The sequence below is a fragment of the Centropristis striata genome, chromosome 14 (genome assembly GCF_030273125.1).
Source record: "Centropristis striata isolate RG_2023a ecotype Rhode Island chromosome 14, C.striata_1.0, whole genome shotgun sequence".
NCBI lineage: Eukaryota > Metazoa > Chordata > Actinopteri > Perciformes > Serranidae > Centropristis > Centropristis striata.
The window spans coordinates 33,634,963-33,652,287 of NC_081530.1; the positions used below are offsets into that span (position 1 = coordinate 33,634,963).

Genomic DNA, 17,325 nt, shown 5'->3' on the forward strand with positions numbered 1-17,325 from the left:
AAGGCAGTTTGGTGTTCGTGTTCTGGAGTTTGAGCCTCAATTAGTTTAGACGTAAATCGACCCATAAAGAGATAAAAATTAACCAGAAAAAGTCATAAAATTAACAAAAAAAAAATACTAAAATTACCAAAAAAAAAGAGACGAAAATTAGAAAATAGACACAAAATTCCCAGAAACTACTAAAATTACAAAAAAAGACTAAAATTACAAAAAGGATACAAAATTCCCCAAAAGACACAAAATTACATAAAAGGACGTAAAATGGCCAAAAAACTCTTCTACTTAAGATAAACTGTTTATTGTTATCATTATTATTATTATTATTATTATTATTATTATTATTATTTATTTATTATTTTTCAAATTATTATTATTATTATTATTATTATTATTATTATTATTAATGTATTATTTAAAATAATTAAAATATTATTATTTTATTTATGTTTTATTTTTTATTTTTGTATATTTTATTAATAATAATAATAGTAATAATAATAATAATATGATTATTATTAATATTATTACTATTATTATCACTACTACTATTGCAGATACAAAAACAGAAAGTTCCACTTCAGCTGCAGATATCCTGGTTTTTGTGCTTCTCTTTATTATTTTTGTCTAAAACCTGCCACATATTAGATAAACGGTTTTGATTGGCCACTCAAAATCTGTCCCAAGAGCAGGGCGGAGCTTCAGCCAGAGCAAATAAAACACGATTGTTCTGGTTCTCAGGTAAAATAATAGTGAACGTCATTTCTAGGAGTCGTGGGTCTGTGATTGATGTTTAAATAATGTTTCACCAGTCACAGAAACAACGTCCCGCTGCCCAGACTCTATATTTAACTGGATCCAGCCGCTCTCAGAGCTCAGGTGCACCAGCAGATAAAAACAGCAGCAGCAGGTTTGTTTTCTGCAGCTGCTGCTTCGTTTCTTCTCTGCTCTCTTAACATTTCTCAGTTTCTCAGCACATGAGCTCCAGCAGGGAGAATGTCAGGATGAAACCCAGTAAAGAGCCTGTTAGAGGCTCAACACGTCTTCAACACAACTCCCTTTATTCTTTAATTAAAGAGCTGGAATGTGTATTTTTTAGTTATAAATAAGCAATCTGAAGACTTAACGAGTCACCTAGTTAACGACATGTTTACTTAACTTATTTTGAATCCAAACATGATGTTTCAGGGCGTTTTTGCACTTTTTACATTCTGTGTAGTGTCCTTGTATTTCACTTCAATATATAAAATCTATATATAAATCCTGCAGCTCTGTGGAATCAGCACAATCAGAACAACTCAAAAAGTCTTTGTGCAGAATAACACAGTTAGAATGACAGAAATCATGAAAAAACATTTAAAAATGAAAAAGTCAAATTAAAAATTTGAGTAAAATGGAGTTAATATATAAACACTATTCTAAGTGTCCATTTGTGCCACAAGTGATGTAAAAAATAAAAAAGAATTACCAAAAAAGATGTAAAATGACCAAAAAAACACACAAAATTACTAAAAAAAATATTTTAAATGACAAACAAAAGACACAAAATTACCCAAAAAGACACAACATGACCAAACAAACACAAAATTAAAAAAGGTTAAAAATGACAAAAAAGGACAAAAAATTACAAAAAATATAAAATATAAAATTACCAAAGAAATACACAAAATTACAAAAAAAGGATTAAAAATGACCAAAAAAGATTAAAAATTACCAAAAAGACGAGTAAATACCAGTAACCAAATTACAAAAAACACAGTGACCAAAAACACACAAAATTACTAAAAGATTACATAAAATGGCCAAAACAGTTTTCTCCACATAATGTAGATATTGATGTTGTCTTGTTTCCAGCCTCTCCTGTCCTCTCCTCTCACCTCTGTGTAAACAGATTTTCAGTGTCTTTGAGGAGCAGAATTTAATGTTTTTAACAGGATCGGGTTTATTTTAAATTACACATGGAGAATAAAGAGATTCTGACACAAATATCAACATTTTAAGCTTTGATTTGGTCACTTTTTATAACAGAAACTTTCTTAACGCACGATCTGTTCAAAGACTGTCGGAAAATTCTGATGATCATGTCTGTTTTTACAGTTTCTTTATACAATAAACAGTGTATTTTTGGGGATCTTTTCTAGAAAACATTTAGTTTTGTGTAATATTAACCTGAGACTGGTTCCTCCTCAGGCTCTCCGTACAGAGACGAGATCACTCTGGGGATCTTGCAGCTGCAGGAGAGCAACCGGCTGGAGATCCTGAAGAGGATCTGGTGGGAGGGAGGACAGTGTCCCAAAGAGGAGGACCACCGAGCCAAAGGTGGGTGAACTAACCTCCAACAGTCACACCAACTAAAGTCTCCTCCTCTCGCCGGACCCACTGACCTGAGAGAGACGCGACCTGCTGCTGAGGACAGAGACAGCAGATGTGATTTCTCTCTCAGACTAAATGTCAAACTGTGGTTTGTTTTGCTTGTTGTTCCTCCTCCGTCTGCCGCTGTCTGCTCCCACTTCTGCTGATTATTTCGGGGTCAAGGTGCATCGCCGGCTCTCAGACAGTTTGGTGGATTCTGTGTAAATGAGCGAGTCAGCCACTTAAAAACAAAAAACACGTAAAAAAAAAACATTGTTGTTTCAGTTCAGCTGAGGATGTTAAAAGTCTCAAAGCAAACACTGGAAACTCAAAGTAACTTTGAACACTTTCGCATTAAAATGATTCATGCAACGCAGTCATACTTACTTGTTTAAATCTCTCAAATATTTGATTTCACTAAATGTTTGTCTCTAAATTAAGGCAACATTAAATATAATCTGTATTTATTGTGATTAAGTGTCCCAAAACCACCTGATGAACAGCTGTAATTTGGATTTCTAATATTTATATTACTTATTACATTACGTATGAAGTCGACAACTTTTCTGACCAAAAATCAAGCAAGTGCAACAACACAAGACATAGAAAGCCAGCTAATATTACTAATTACTGATATATTAGTCGTTCTTTTGACTCCATGAGCTTTAAGTCAGCAACTATTAATTCCTTTTTTATGACACGGCATGAATGCAGCACGAATGCCCTAACACAAGACATAGCAAACACGCTAATATTACTCAGCAAAAAGATGAGCTTGATGTCTGTCCTGCAGCTTTTTAATTTACAAAACTCTTTAAAAATCAGTCTGACATTTGTTCTTGTCTGGCGGACTCTTTTTCAGTCTCTCTCCATCTTTTCTTCTTCTTGTTTTCCTTCGTTATGTCTTCATTTGTCTCTGCTATAATGTCCATAGATGCTGCTGAACCCTGGTTACATAGCCGGTTCGACTAAAAAAATAAAATATTAAAAACTAATGCAACAAAGGGCTAATATGCTCACAATAATAATGGTACCATGCTGATTATGATGTTAATCACGTTCAAATGTGTAAATGTTATCCTGATAATGGTGCAAGATAAAAAGTAGAGAGTTACAGGAAAACCAGAGCTGCTTCAGTTCATCCTGAGGGGCAGATGAACCAAATTTAATCAGTTTTGTTGGGATATTTTTGGATGGAAACCGGACAAATCAGCTGAGCTCATGTGTATCTGAGTCTGATCAAATACGAATCAAGATTCTGTTACTGTGTTGTCTATTTTTTTTCTCATTTATTTACCTATTTTTAGTGCGTCTATGGCTTTAATTACAAACATGTAGATGACTCCTAGACTGACAAAAGGACCAAAAATCCTCTTGTTTATAATAATAATCTTAAAACTGTCCCGGGATTTGACAGATAACGTAGTTGTCAGCATTTAGTGTCTTTTATTATCGTAATTCCTCACATATCTGTCCACTAAATTTGGAAGATATGGAAGTCTGTCACCTTTTGTCAAATTCATTTTGTTTCAGTAGCGTTTAAGATCTTCGGTGGTTAATTCTGCACCATCTCACGTACGTCATCACTGGTTACAAACTGTATAGAGGTCCATGTTTTTCCTCATGTGTCACTTTCTTTCTGTTCCATCAGGTGTAAAATGAGACATGAAACTGACAGAAGCTCCATCATTTATCACCTGATATCGTCTTGTTTCTCTCTCTGCTGTTCGTCTGCATCGATCGTTTCCGTTATTGACCCTCATACATTGTTTGTGTTTCTGAGGCAGCTGCTGCCCATCAACTCAAATCACTCAAATCGTGTTTTTAGGAGTCGATCATAATGTGAGTCTGTCTGAGTATCGATCAGCTGATCCGTCATCTGATCCAACACAGCCTCTGTGAGGGTGTGTGTGTGTGTGTGTGTGTGTGTGTTTGTGTGTGTGTGTGTGAGAAAGCCTGAGAAAATCAAGCCATTAAGACCCATTAAGACTAAGTGTCTCTTTGTTGCTGATTGTGCAGTATTCAGTATAAATGTGTGTGTGTGTGTGTGTGTGTGTGTGTGTGTGTGTGTGTGTGTGTGTGTGTGTGTGTGCTGCTGCTGCTGCTGCTGCTGTTCCCTTGTGTCCTCACAAAGGTCCTGTGGGGAAAATCCTCCAAATTAAAAGCATTTCCACGGTGGCCCTGAGAGCTCACAGCGTCAATTTGACAGCACAAATGTAGCATTTAACCCTAACGCTACAAAGACCACAACACAACACAATAAGAAAAAACGCTGCAAATAGACCACAACACAACAGAAGTGTTTCCAGAGGACACTTAAAAATGATGCACACTGGACACTGTCTGGACACGCATGTGATATTATCACGTTATATAAAGATAATGATAATTTTTATAGCGATCATAGTGTCCTAATGTTAGCGGCCGATCGATAGTGTGCTAACGTTAGCGGCCGATTATAGCATGCTAATGTTAGCGGCCGATCGATAGTGTGCTAACGTTAGCAGCCGATCGATAGTGTGCTAACGTTAGCGGCCGATTATAGCATGCTAACGTTAGCGGCTGATCGATAGTGTGCTAACGTTAGCAGGCGAGCAAGACCAAGACCAACTCGGTGCCGTTGAGAGAGACCAATCAAAATGTGGATCATTCGTTTAATTACAATGTGATTGATACGTGCTAGCGGGCTAACGCTATATATCACGTAATAACATGAAATTACCATTATCACGAAATAACGTGATAATATCAAGCGTGTCCAGACATGTGCGTCACTTTTAAGTGTCCTCTGGAAACACTTCTGTTGTGTTGTGGTCTTTGCAGCACGTTTTCTAAATGCTGCACTAGTGTCGTTAAACTGATGAAGATGTTTTCTCAATTTGCTTGTGTTTTGTGTATTTACATGTGTTTTCTTAAGTTGCAGCGCTGTGAGCTCTCCTCGTACATTTCAGTCGTCGCTCTGAAATAAAAATGTGTGTTATATAAGGAGAACAGTACGAGGTCAGGGGTCACAAATAAATGATGAAAATCATGATTTAAGGAGAACATCTAGCTATATTTTTATACTAAACATATTTGACCTTATCTCTGGTTTTACTTGGTTTTACAGTTGTTCGGTCAGCTGTTTCCAGTCTTAAATATCTAACAGTTATTGGATGGATTATCATAAAGTTTGTACGGACAGTAAAGGTCCCCAGTGAATGAATCCTGTTGATTTTTTCAGTTGGATGAAGGTTCAGCTTGGACACACATAAAGTTCTATATTATCTTATCTTTCGTGTGTGTGTGTGTGTGTGTGTGTGTGTGTGTGTGTTTCAGGGCTGGGCATGGAGAACATCGGGGGGATCTTCGTGGTCCTGATCTGCGGCCTCATCATCGCCGTCTTCGTGGCCATCATGGAGTTTGTTTGGTCGACGCGCCGCACCGCCGAGACGGACGAGGTAAACCTTCATCATCATCCTCCTCCTCCTCCTCTTCCTCCCTCGTCCTCCTCCTGCCCCGCCCCCGGCCTCAGCCTCAGCTCTAACACCTCAGTAGGTCATCCGCCTGTGTGTGTGTGTGTGTGTGTGTGTGTGTGTGTGTGTGTGTGTGTGTGTGTGAAACCACCTGATAAACAGCTGTACACATGTATTTGTAATGATTATATTACTTTTTATTACATGACTTATGATGTTGACGACTTTTCTAACACAAACATCAAGCAACAACACGAGACACAGCAAGTCAGCTAATATTAGTAATGAATAATATATTTGTCGTTCTTTTGACTTCAGGGTTCATGAGCTTTAAGTCCAATTTTTCTGACACGACGTGAAGGCAGCATGAACACTCTCTCTCTCTCTCTCTCTCTCTCTCCCTCTTTCTCGCTCTCACTCGCTCTCTCTCTCGCTCATTCGCTCTCTCTCCCTCTTGCGCTCTCTCTCTCTCTCGCTCTCACCTCTCTCTGTCTCTCTTGCTCTCTCTCTTGCTCTCCTTCTTGCTCTCGCTCCCTCTCTCTCTCTCTCTCTCTCTCTCTCTCTCTCTCTCTCTCTCCAGTCTGTGTTTACTCGTTCGTCCTCTGCAGATTCAGTTTTTGACTTTTATTTGCTCTTCATTTATCTGTCGTTTATTGGACTTTTCTGCCCCGACTGATATTTTTATAGGACAGATTAAAGGACAAATCCATTCTGTCTCTCTCTCTCTCTCACACACACACACACACACACACACACACACACACACACACACACACATATTTTCAGATAACACAAGTGTGAAGCTGCAGAGCTTTAACACACATTTTCTCTCTTTAGGTTTCATTGGCCTGACAATCACCAGATTCAGTTTCAAGCCAAAGCAATAAATATAAATTCACAACACAGTGAAAGTACAAATTAGAAGGAGAAAATATATGTGGTAATACTTTACTTTTCTTTTTTTTTTACAGTGCAATATCAACAAAGAATTTAAGACAAGAAACAAGCATACAATGTGTGCAACGAGCGACCCTTCAACATACTTTTGTTCTTGGAATAAGCTCTGTATTTATTTGTTTGATGCTAATAATTCATCGTATTTAGTGTGCAGGGCAGCGTGTTATTATGGCATTATTATTCATAGAGTTTCTGAAGAAGCTGCACCTTTTGCAAAAGTGCTTTTTAAAACATGCAAGAGCAGATTTACCATCTTATTGAGAATATTTGTATGAAAGGCTGCATATTAGACAGAAGAATCAACAGACTTCAGTGTGTGTGTGTGAGAGAGAGAGGGAGAGAGAGAGAGAGAATGAGTGAGTGAGTGAGTGAGTGAGTGAGTGAGTGAGTGAGTGAGTGAGTGAGATTTTCCAAAGGGAAATGTTACAAATAAATGAATTTTTAAGATGTAAGGAAGGTAAACATGATATTTTCATATAATTGATAGAATAGATCATGTTCTCTCTCTCTCTCTCTCTCTCTCTCTCTCTCTCTCTCTCTCTCTCTCTCTCTCTCTCTCTCTCTCTCTCTCAGGTGTCTGTTTGTCAGGAGATGCTGACAGAGTTTCGTAACGCCGTCTCCTGTAAGAAGAGTTCCCGCTCTCGCCGCCGCCGGCCCCTGAGCAGTGCCGGGGGCGGAGTCCTGCGCCACCCGTCCCGCCTCGCCCTGGCCACGCCCCGCCCCATCCGCCTGGTCCGCGAGATGCGTCTCAGCAACGGCAAACTGTACAGCGGCACCGGCTCTCTGACGGGCGGGCTGGGGGGAGGGATGGGAGGCGGCCCTGATCTGGGCCCGGGGCCACAGAGGCTCCTGGAGGACCCGCTGGGCGCCAACACCAGCACGCCGCCGCCCCCCTCCTCCCCCGGTGTCGGCGCTGGTGGCCCCGCCCGCCCCGCTGCGCAGCTTCCTGCAGGGCTGCAGCCACGTGCGGATCTGCCAGGAGTGCCGGCGGATCCAGAGCCTGAGACCCGCCACGCTCACGCCTCCTCCGCCTCCCCCGCCGTCCTCCTCCTCCTCCGCCTCCTCCTGCTCCCGGATCCCTCCGGCGCCGGGGCACCACATCCGCCACAACCCGCACCACCACCTCCACTACCACCACGGCTCCATGTCGCTGCCCCGCCTCCCGCCGCCGCCGGCCCCGATCCCAGCGGACAGAGCCGACAGCGACGGGGGCGGAGGAGGGGGAGGGGTGGCGCCGAGCCCGCGGCGCGCCAACACCAAACCGCCGCCGCCGCCCCGGCCGCTGCCTCCCCCCAAGACGCCGACACGCCCGCCGACAGACTTATTGGCGGGACACAACTGAGCGACTGTGTGGACTGGACAGTCATCTGAGGGGTCAAAGGTCACGGTTTTAACTCTCGGTGAACTTTTACCTTCTGGCCCCGACGACACAGCTGGATCGGTCCAATCTGCAGCGGGACGGGGGGGGGACGGGGGGGCGGGAGAAACCATTTCGACCCGTTTGCAGGGTCGTCCACTGAAACATAGCGCCCCCCGGTGGTGGGCGGGTTGAACCACTCCGACCCGTCTGCAGGTGGATAAATAATAAATCAAACATTTTGGATTAAACCAGCTGAGGTGTTTGGAGTCCGCAGAGGACCGACAGACGGACGGACAGGAAGTGGCGGCCAAACGGACGCCATCCCGTCCTGGCTCGTTCGTTTGGCGCCCACATTGGCTCCTCCTCCACCTCTTGCCTTGGCCAATCATCACGCTCCGTGCCAAGTGAGGAGGACTCTTTCTCTTACTGTTTGAATACTGAACCAGGTGTTTGTATAGAAGGAGACACACACACACACACACACACACACACATGGTAGCAGAGCAGCTGTACAGTGATCATGGTCTCCTGAGGATGTAGCTCTGAACATTAACTGACCCACCTGGTGCTGTGATCCTCGGACAGACAGACAGACAGAAGCTTCAGTGCTCACCTGGAGCTGCTCGGCTCACTTCTCAGCGTCTAATTCACCAAGTAAACAACAACACACACATTATTTATCTCTGGTTACAGGGTTTTTAACAGGCAGCCAATCAGAAACAAGTATTTGAACTGACTACGACCTTTTTTTAGTTTCTTGTTTTTTTTAAGTATTAGTGGCTATATTACATAATAACCATCATTAATAAACAGTGAGTTTAGTTATTAATAGTTATTTTACTGTTAACAAACAATAATTGAGCATTAAAACAGTTTATGGTTATGTTATTTAACAGTCGGCCAATCAGAAACAAGTATTTCACTTACTGTTCTGTTTCTTCATTTTCCTTCACAAAACACATATGTAGACGTTCAGGAAGAACTCAGGAAAGTGAAGTCGGTTCAATGATAGGTTTGGACAAAAATTTGTTTGTTGGACAGAAGCTGGGAGGGAAACAGCTAACACGTTTTAAAAGCAAGTCGCCAACTTTAATGTATTGTTGACAGAGTTTTTGATCAATCAGCCTCCATTCTGTGGCTAAATCATCAAGACTTTGACTTTGTTGATGATATTTAAATAAGGGCCTATACTTCACATTTCTGCTCAAATTCACCCCAGAATGCTTTGTGTTCTGGTCGGCTTCCTTCCTTTGGTTTGGACTGCAGAGAACCCAGACCAGCGTTGTTTAGCGGACCAGAGTTCGGTTCTTTGGTCCGCACCAAAGGTTGTTTGAGCGTTCACACCAGCAGAAACCAAACAGACTATCGTTCATTTCAAACGGACCAAACAACTGAATGCCCCCTGAGTCTACCGGCCCTGTGACCGGACCCTGGATAAGAGCAAGAAAATGGACAGAATTTGCCATAATATTATTAATGATGGTTATGATGAATTGTTACCCACAACTTGTGTTGAAAGACGCAGCTCCAAAGGTCCAGCTGAGCGATGTTATTGGTCTAAAGCTGCCAGTCTCTTAACTGGAGCTCCACTCCCCGAAACCCCCAAAACCAGCAAAGAGATCGGCTTGAAGTCACGAGAAAAAAGCCAAAATAACGAGAAAATAGTCAAAATCATGAGAAAAAAGTTGAAGTCACAAGTAAAAAGTAAAAAAGGTCAAAATTAGAAAAAAATGTCAGTCATGATAAAGTCAAAATAATGAGAAAATCGTCAAAATAATGAGAAAAAAGTTGAAGTCACAAGAAAATGTCAAAATAACAAAAAAAATTGAAATCCTGAAAAAAAGTCAAAATTAGAAGAAAAAAGTCAGTCACGATAAAAAGTCAAAATAACGAGAAAATAGTCAAAATAATTGAAAAAAAGTTGAAGTCACAAGGAAAAGTCAAATTGAAAAAAAAACAGTCGAAATCACGAAAAAAAAAGTCAAAATAACGACAAAATAGTCAAAATAATGAGAAAAAAGTTAAAGTCACAAGAAATTGTCAAAATGAAAACGGAAAAAGTTGAAGTCATGAGAAAAAAAGTCAAAATTACAAAAAAAAATTGAAATCATGAAAAAAGGTCAGAATTAGACGAAAAAAGTCAAAGTCACGATAAAAAGTCAAAATAACGAAAATAACGAAAATAGTCAAAATAATGAAAAAAGGTCGAAATCACGAAAAAAAACATCAAAATAACGAGAAAATAGTCAAAATAATGAGGAAAAAAGTTGAAGTCACAAGAAAATGTCAAAATGAAAAAAAAAGTCGAAATCACCAAAAAAGTCAAAATAACAAGTAAATAGTCAAAATAATAAGAAAAAAGACACACAGCCCAGAGTACAAACACTCTGACGGAGCTTAGAATATTATTTTGGTGAATTAGACGCTGACTCTAAGGGACTGTATGAAAATGATTAGAGGCTGAAGCTTTTTAATTACTGAAGGAAAAGAGTCTTCTGTTATTTCTCTCAGTGTTATAATTTATTCAAGCAAGAATTACTTATTTTGAGGCTATTGGGGGCAATGGGAGGGTTTCCCTTCATAAAAAACCAAGAAACCCGTCCAATAATTTTCATACAGTCCCTAAAAACAGAAGCGCTCCCTCAGTGCAGCTGTGATTGTTTCAGGTGAGTATTAAAGCTCAGACATGTCCTGTACACACACACACACACACACACACACACAAACACACAAACACACAAACACAGGTAAACTTGGAGGGCAAACTGCAAAAGAAAAAAAAATTAAATTTGTGATTGTAATTTCCTTCCTGTGTCTAATCGGAGTATTTTTATTTTATTTTTTCTTCTTCGTTTATAAAAGAAATTTCTTTCCTGTTTTGATGGAAACTCTGAAAGCTCTTTTTCAAATTGATGTCATGACGATTCGATCACTGCGCTGTGTGTGTGTGACGTCCACGTTCAGCTGCCGGAGTCTCCAGGATACACACACACACACACACACACACACACACACACACACACAAATCATCATAAAGTGCTGATATCGTCAGAAACCCCACCATGTAATTGCTTTCCAGCCGAGGAGCCAAATGTAAATCAACTCCTGCACTTGTTTTTTATGGAAACGTTGTTTTATTTAAAGATCAGTGCCTGTTGGTTTTGTTTGTTTTGTTGATTTTTTTTGTTTGTTTTGCATAGAAACCGCTTAGAAAACGAGCCAGCAGCATCCGAGACGGAGAAAATGTTTATTAGAAAAACGCACAGGAGTGTTGATGTAAAATGTGACTTTAAATGTGTGTGTGTGTGTGTGTGTGTGTGTGTGTGTGTGTGTGTGTGTGTGTGTGAGTGTGTGTGTGTGTGTGTGTGTGTGTGAGTGTGTGTGTGTGTGTGTGTGTGAGCGAGGCGGTGCAGAATGAATCCTGTCGTACGTTTTTTTCATCCTGTCGGCTGTTTGTTTGTTTGTTTGTTTGTTTGTTTCTCTGCTCCTCCCTCAGATTTGTACCAGCAGTGCTCAGCTCATCAGTAGGACGACGCCACAGACGGATATTATTCTGATGATTCTCTTGTTATTATCATTATTATTGATATTGACGTGTGACTGGGTGACTGTAGGGGACCAGCCCTCTGATGTTCAATATATAGACACACGTTTGGAATAAAAAAAACAGTCAATGTACCAAAACAAGCTGCTGGTGGTGACGTTTTTATTTATCATGAAGCCTTTATGACCTTTGACCTTTCCTTCGAGCAGCCTCACAGGTGAGTTCACCAAACTTTTACACCTTTTTTTCCCCCATAATGCTTTTATTTAATTCTGAACATGAAGCTCATTCCTCCTGTACATATTTTTATTATTTTATACATTGTAGTATTTAGTAGTTTAGTAGTATTTTAGTAATTAAGTAGTATTATTTTATTTAGTTTTTTTAATTATTATTTTTAATTATTTATTGTATTTCGTTTTTTTTTATTTAATCTAATTTATTTTATATGTATTTGTTTTATTTTATGTAGGTTTCTTTAATTTAATCTATTTCATTTTATATTTGATATTTATTCAATTTTATTTTATTTCGGTTTTTTTATTTAATCTAATTTATTTTATATTTATTTATTTATTTTAATTAATTTTTTTAATTAAATCTATTCTATGTTTATTTAAATAATTTATTTGAGTTTTTTTAATAAAAATCTATTTTGTTTTATATTCATCATTTATATAATTAATTTTATTTCGTTTTTTATTTAATCTATTCAGTTTTATATTTTATATTTATTCAATTTATTTTATTTAGTTTTGTTAATTTAATCTAATTTATTTATTTTATTTTATTATTATTTATGATTTATCAATTTAATTTATTTTTGTTTTTGTATTTTTATTTTTTGACAATGACTATTCAGCATTCACAAGTATAGTTAATTTTGACTGACATGACATAAGCGAATGATAATGTTATAAAACAGCAGAGAATTGTATGAAAGCACTTGATGCATGTCCAAAAATATTTGTAATGTGTTGTAAGAATGAGAAACTGCTACTATGATGTGCACACATGACTAAATGTTGTGGAGGTTGAACTAACTGTTGTGCAAATATTAATATTGATGTGAGAAATGCACCAAAGCGACTGAGAAGAACTGTAATGATTTGAGAGAAAAGCAGGAGCTGAGTGTTGGGAGAGCTGCTGCAGCAGCAGCGTGCAGCCAGCGGAGGGCGCTGCAGGACAAACAGTGAAACAGCAGCTCAGAGTTTCACCTGATGATCAAATATGTTCAGAGACAAACAGCTCAGAGCAGCTTGTTCACATTAATACTCTGTGTGTTTTTGTGTTTATTTTATATCTATTTGTTTTATTTGATTTAGTTTTTTTATTTAATCTAATTTATTTTATATTTATTTATTTATATATTTAATTTTATTTCGTTTTGGAATTTAATCTATTTTATTTTATATTTTTTTATTTACTTAATTTTATTTAGCTTTTAATTTAATATGTTTATTTCATTTTTATTTATTTTATTTAGTTTTTTATTTAATCTATTTTATTTTATATTTCATATTTACTTAATTGTATTGCATTGAGTTTGTTTTATTTAATCTGAATTATTTTATATTTGTTTTATTTTATTTAGTTTAATTAATTAAATCTCTTATTTTATATTTTATCATTTATATTGATTTATCAATGTCATTTTTTAATATATTTTTTTATATTGTTATTCTTTTTTTCTAGATATCTAATTAAACTTGTTGGTCAATTTGAAGAGTTTGTTTGTAAAAACAGATTTTCTTTTCCTCCTTTTTTGTTTTATATTCATCATTTATATATTTAATTTTATTTTGTTTTTTGAATTTAATCTATTTATTTTATATTTATTCAACTTTATTTCATTTAGTTTTTTATTTTAATCTAATTTACTGTGATCTAATTAAATAAATTCATCATTATAACATTAAATTTAAAAGAATACAGCAGTGAAATATAGAGAAAATTATATTTTTTCATACAGTTTAATTAATTACGATCAAACAATCAACTTCTGCTGATTATGTCTGTTAATTTATCCACTAAAGAGAACTCATACTGGAGTTTTATTTGTTTTATTTTATTTTTTATTTTCATTCTCACAGTTTCTCATGAACTCAGCTGAAAGTGACGTTTACATCAGAACAAAATGTTCCAGCTGTTACAGTAAGAAACGATAAATAATGTGTGTGTGTGTGTCATGTATCTGACGCCTCAAACAGACTCACACACTGATAGAAAGAGATGTGAGTCACTGAGGCTCTGACATCCTCGACTGATTATTAAAGAGACAACAAAGTGATTAAAACAAGAAAATACACAACATGACCACAAAGACACGCAAATAACTAGCAGGAGCTGCAAGACGACCAAGAAAGACACAAAATGACAAAAAAACAATTACAAAATTAACATAAATGACCACAAAGAGACACAAAACAACCAAAGAAAGACACAAAATGACAAAAAAAACAATCAGAAAATAAAATAAATTGACCACAAAGACACATAAAACGAGACAAAATGACTTTGAAGAAGCACCAAAAACAAACCACCAAATAAAGACTAAAAATGACTCAAAATTATCACAAAATTAACACAAAGACACATAAAATGCCCTAAAAAATAACACAACATGACAAAGTGATCACAAAGACTCACAAGACACCACAACGACACATTAAACACACACAACAAAAACAAAATAAGACAAAAAAAAGACACAAAGTGACCACAAAGACACACAAATAACCAAAAAACAACCAAGAAAGACACAAACAGCTATCGAATGACAAAAAAATAACACAAAATGACAAACACAACCGAGAAATAACACAGTGTGGCTTGTGTCGCTGTACAATTTAGTACATTTGTGCCAAAATAGTACATTTTGAAACACAAAGTTCACACAGACAGATGGACAGAAGATATATGGATTGTTTTGCAGGAGATATTTGATAATATCTGCACATTTTAATAGATTTCTAGTGTGAATATCAGACTTTTATTTTGACATCAGAGATAATTAGAAGTCATGAAGAAATGGTTAACTGTCACAATTTTTGAGATTCCCGTGTTTCAGTGTGTGTGTGTGTGTGTGTGTGTGTGTGTGTGTGTGTGTGTGTGTGTGTGTCAACTGTGAGACGCCTCATGTCGTTTCTGATGAAATGCTGACCAAAGGAACAAAAAAAGGGAAGTGACAATAGAAATCAATGATGGAGCAACACACACACACACACACACACACACCCTACGATTCCTGTAAATCTTTAGATATAAACATGAAGTAAGGATCCAGACAGGGAAGTTTCTTTTGTCAGTAAATGTGATGAAGTCACTCTAATCTATGGAAGGTCGTCTCTGCTGCTCGGAAACATTCGTCATGATTAAAGAAGAAAATAAAAAGATAAGGAGGACAAAGTTATGACCTCATGACTCAGATATAAGACAAGTCATTCTAAATAAGGGCTAAGTTTATGACTTTAAGGTAGATTCATTTACATAGTTTTATATTGATGCAAAAAGGAAATATTGTGATTGATGATTCAGAATCATCTTTCAGATGTGCTTTTATTTTTGAAATTCCCACTTATTTCATATATATATATATATATATATATATATATTAAATTATTCATATATATATATATATATATATATATATATATGAAATAAGTGGGAATTTCAAAAATAAAAGCACATCTGAAAGATGATTCTGAATCATCAATCACAATATTTCCTTTTTTTGAAATTCCCACTTATTTCATATATATATATATATATATATATATATATATATGAAATAAGTGGGAATTTCAAAAATAAAAGCACATCTGAAAGATGATTCTGTGTGTGTGTGTGTGTGTGTGTGTGTCTATATATATATATATATATATAGACACACACACACACACACACAAAATTGGTCAACATAAAGGTTTTACATTAAAAATTCCCAATATCCCTTCAAAGCTTCCTCAACAGGATTTTTGTTTAGTGTTTTGTTATTTTGCAGACGGATCCGTCGGTGCTGTCCTTCAGTCTGAGACTGAGGCTCCGTTCTGTCTGTTTAAACAGTCTGAAGACACAGACAGCAGCACTGAAACTGAGACAACAACCAGATAATAATAATAACTAGAAACGGAACAGTGACAGCAGACAGAGGTGGACAGACTGGAATTTCTGGCCTCGAACAGAAAGCATTTTTGGCAAAACCATAATACCTATCATTGATCCGACTTCACTTTGAGCGTCCTGAGTTCTTCCTGAACGTCTACGTATGTTTTTTTGTGAGGAAAAATTAAGAAGTAGCTTTGTAAGAGCGATCTGAAAACTGTTAAATATGCTTTTCTACAGAAATCTCCCTGCGTTTTTAATATGGGAGCCAATGAGGCTGTTGGTGGTGTTGGTGGTGCATCTGTTCGTCGTACGCCCAAACTATAACTCTGACAGCTTTACCAGAGGATTGTGAGGGAGAAGACTAATTTTCCTACGTTTCTATGTATAAATTATTTCTGCAGAGTGGAATTTGCGGCCTGGAGCGCAGTTTTCAAATTTAATACTTGACAGTTTTTTCTCTCCCTCTACACTCTGGTGATGATGTCACACACTGTGACACGAACATTCCATGCAATACACACCCATTATAATCTCAGAATTTCTCCAAAAATGATCATGGTCATTGAACAGGGATTGATAAAAAACTATATGACCTATCGAAACGTGGATTAATACACCGATACACAAGACTTGTGTCTACTGTTTAAAGTTTAAATGAAGTCTTTAGGTGAAAATATGCCGGAGAAGTAGACGTTTAAAAAGCTCCAATTATTGTTCTTTTTCACTCATTTTTTTTCGGCCGTCCCATTCATAATTATTCTTACAGTAAATCTTTAAATTTAATGTAAAAAAAAAAGTTAAGGGAGAGGAGAGTAGGTTGTTATTAATTTTAAAAAAGACATGTGTTTCTATATTTATGTGAAACGTGTCATTAGAGACCCTGAACTCACCACCAGGCTCCTTAATGAAGTCGTTGATTGACTGATGAAATCTGGATGTAATGAAGAGATTAAATGCATCTTAATGATTAAAATGTCTTTTTTAGTATCATGAGTTTTCACGCTGCATTAAATTCTTCCTCCTCTGCATATTTTGCTTTAATCACTGAACTGGAATAAAAACTGACACCATGAAATCCATCCAGCAGCCGTTCCCTCTGACACACACACTGACATTTCAATCTGACGATGAATCAGCACACAAACATTTCCAGCAATTAGCCAGAGCCTCCGGGAGGAGAGGACAGGAGAGGCTGTTTACACAGAGCAGAGAGGAGAGGACAGGAGAGGCTGGAAACATGACAATATTTAGAATATGTAACATTTGCGGAGTTTTTTTGGTTATTTTATGTCTTTTTTATTTTGTGTTTTTTGGTCATTTTGTGTTGGGTTAATTTTGTTTGTCAAATTTTGTGCCTCGTTTGGAAAATTTTACAATTTTTTTTCATTTTTTTTTATATATTTTTGGTAATTTTGTGTCTTTTTATTTGTTTTTTTTTGGGGGGGGGGGTATTTTTTGTTGTTGTTTTTTGTTATTTTGTGTCTTTTTTTTATTTTGTGGTCATTTTGTGTTGGGTCATTTTTTGTTTGTCAATTTTTTGTGTCTTCTTTGGA

At 37.0% G+C, this 17,325-nt stretch overlaps 1 protein-coding gene across 1 annotated transcript in view; it reads left to right on the plus strand.

Moving 5' to 3' along the window:
* The window catches only part of LOC131984784 (glutamate receptor ionotropic, kainate 5-like), a 246,158-nt gene extending 237,715 nt beyond the window's left edge, over nucleotides 1-8,443 (plus strand). Inside the window, 4 exon segments of the mRNA XM_059349754.1 lie at nucleotides 2,188-2,316; nucleotides 5,668-5,789; nucleotides 7,335-7,649; nucleotides 7,651-8,443. Coding sequence (XP_059205737.1) covers nucleotides 2,188-2,316; nucleotides 5,668-5,789; nucleotides 7,335-7,649; nucleotides 7,651-8,103 — 1,019 coding nt within the window. The 3' untranslated portion in view covers nucleotides 8,104-8,443.
* Nucleotides 8,444-17,325: the final 8,882 nt, after the last annotated feature.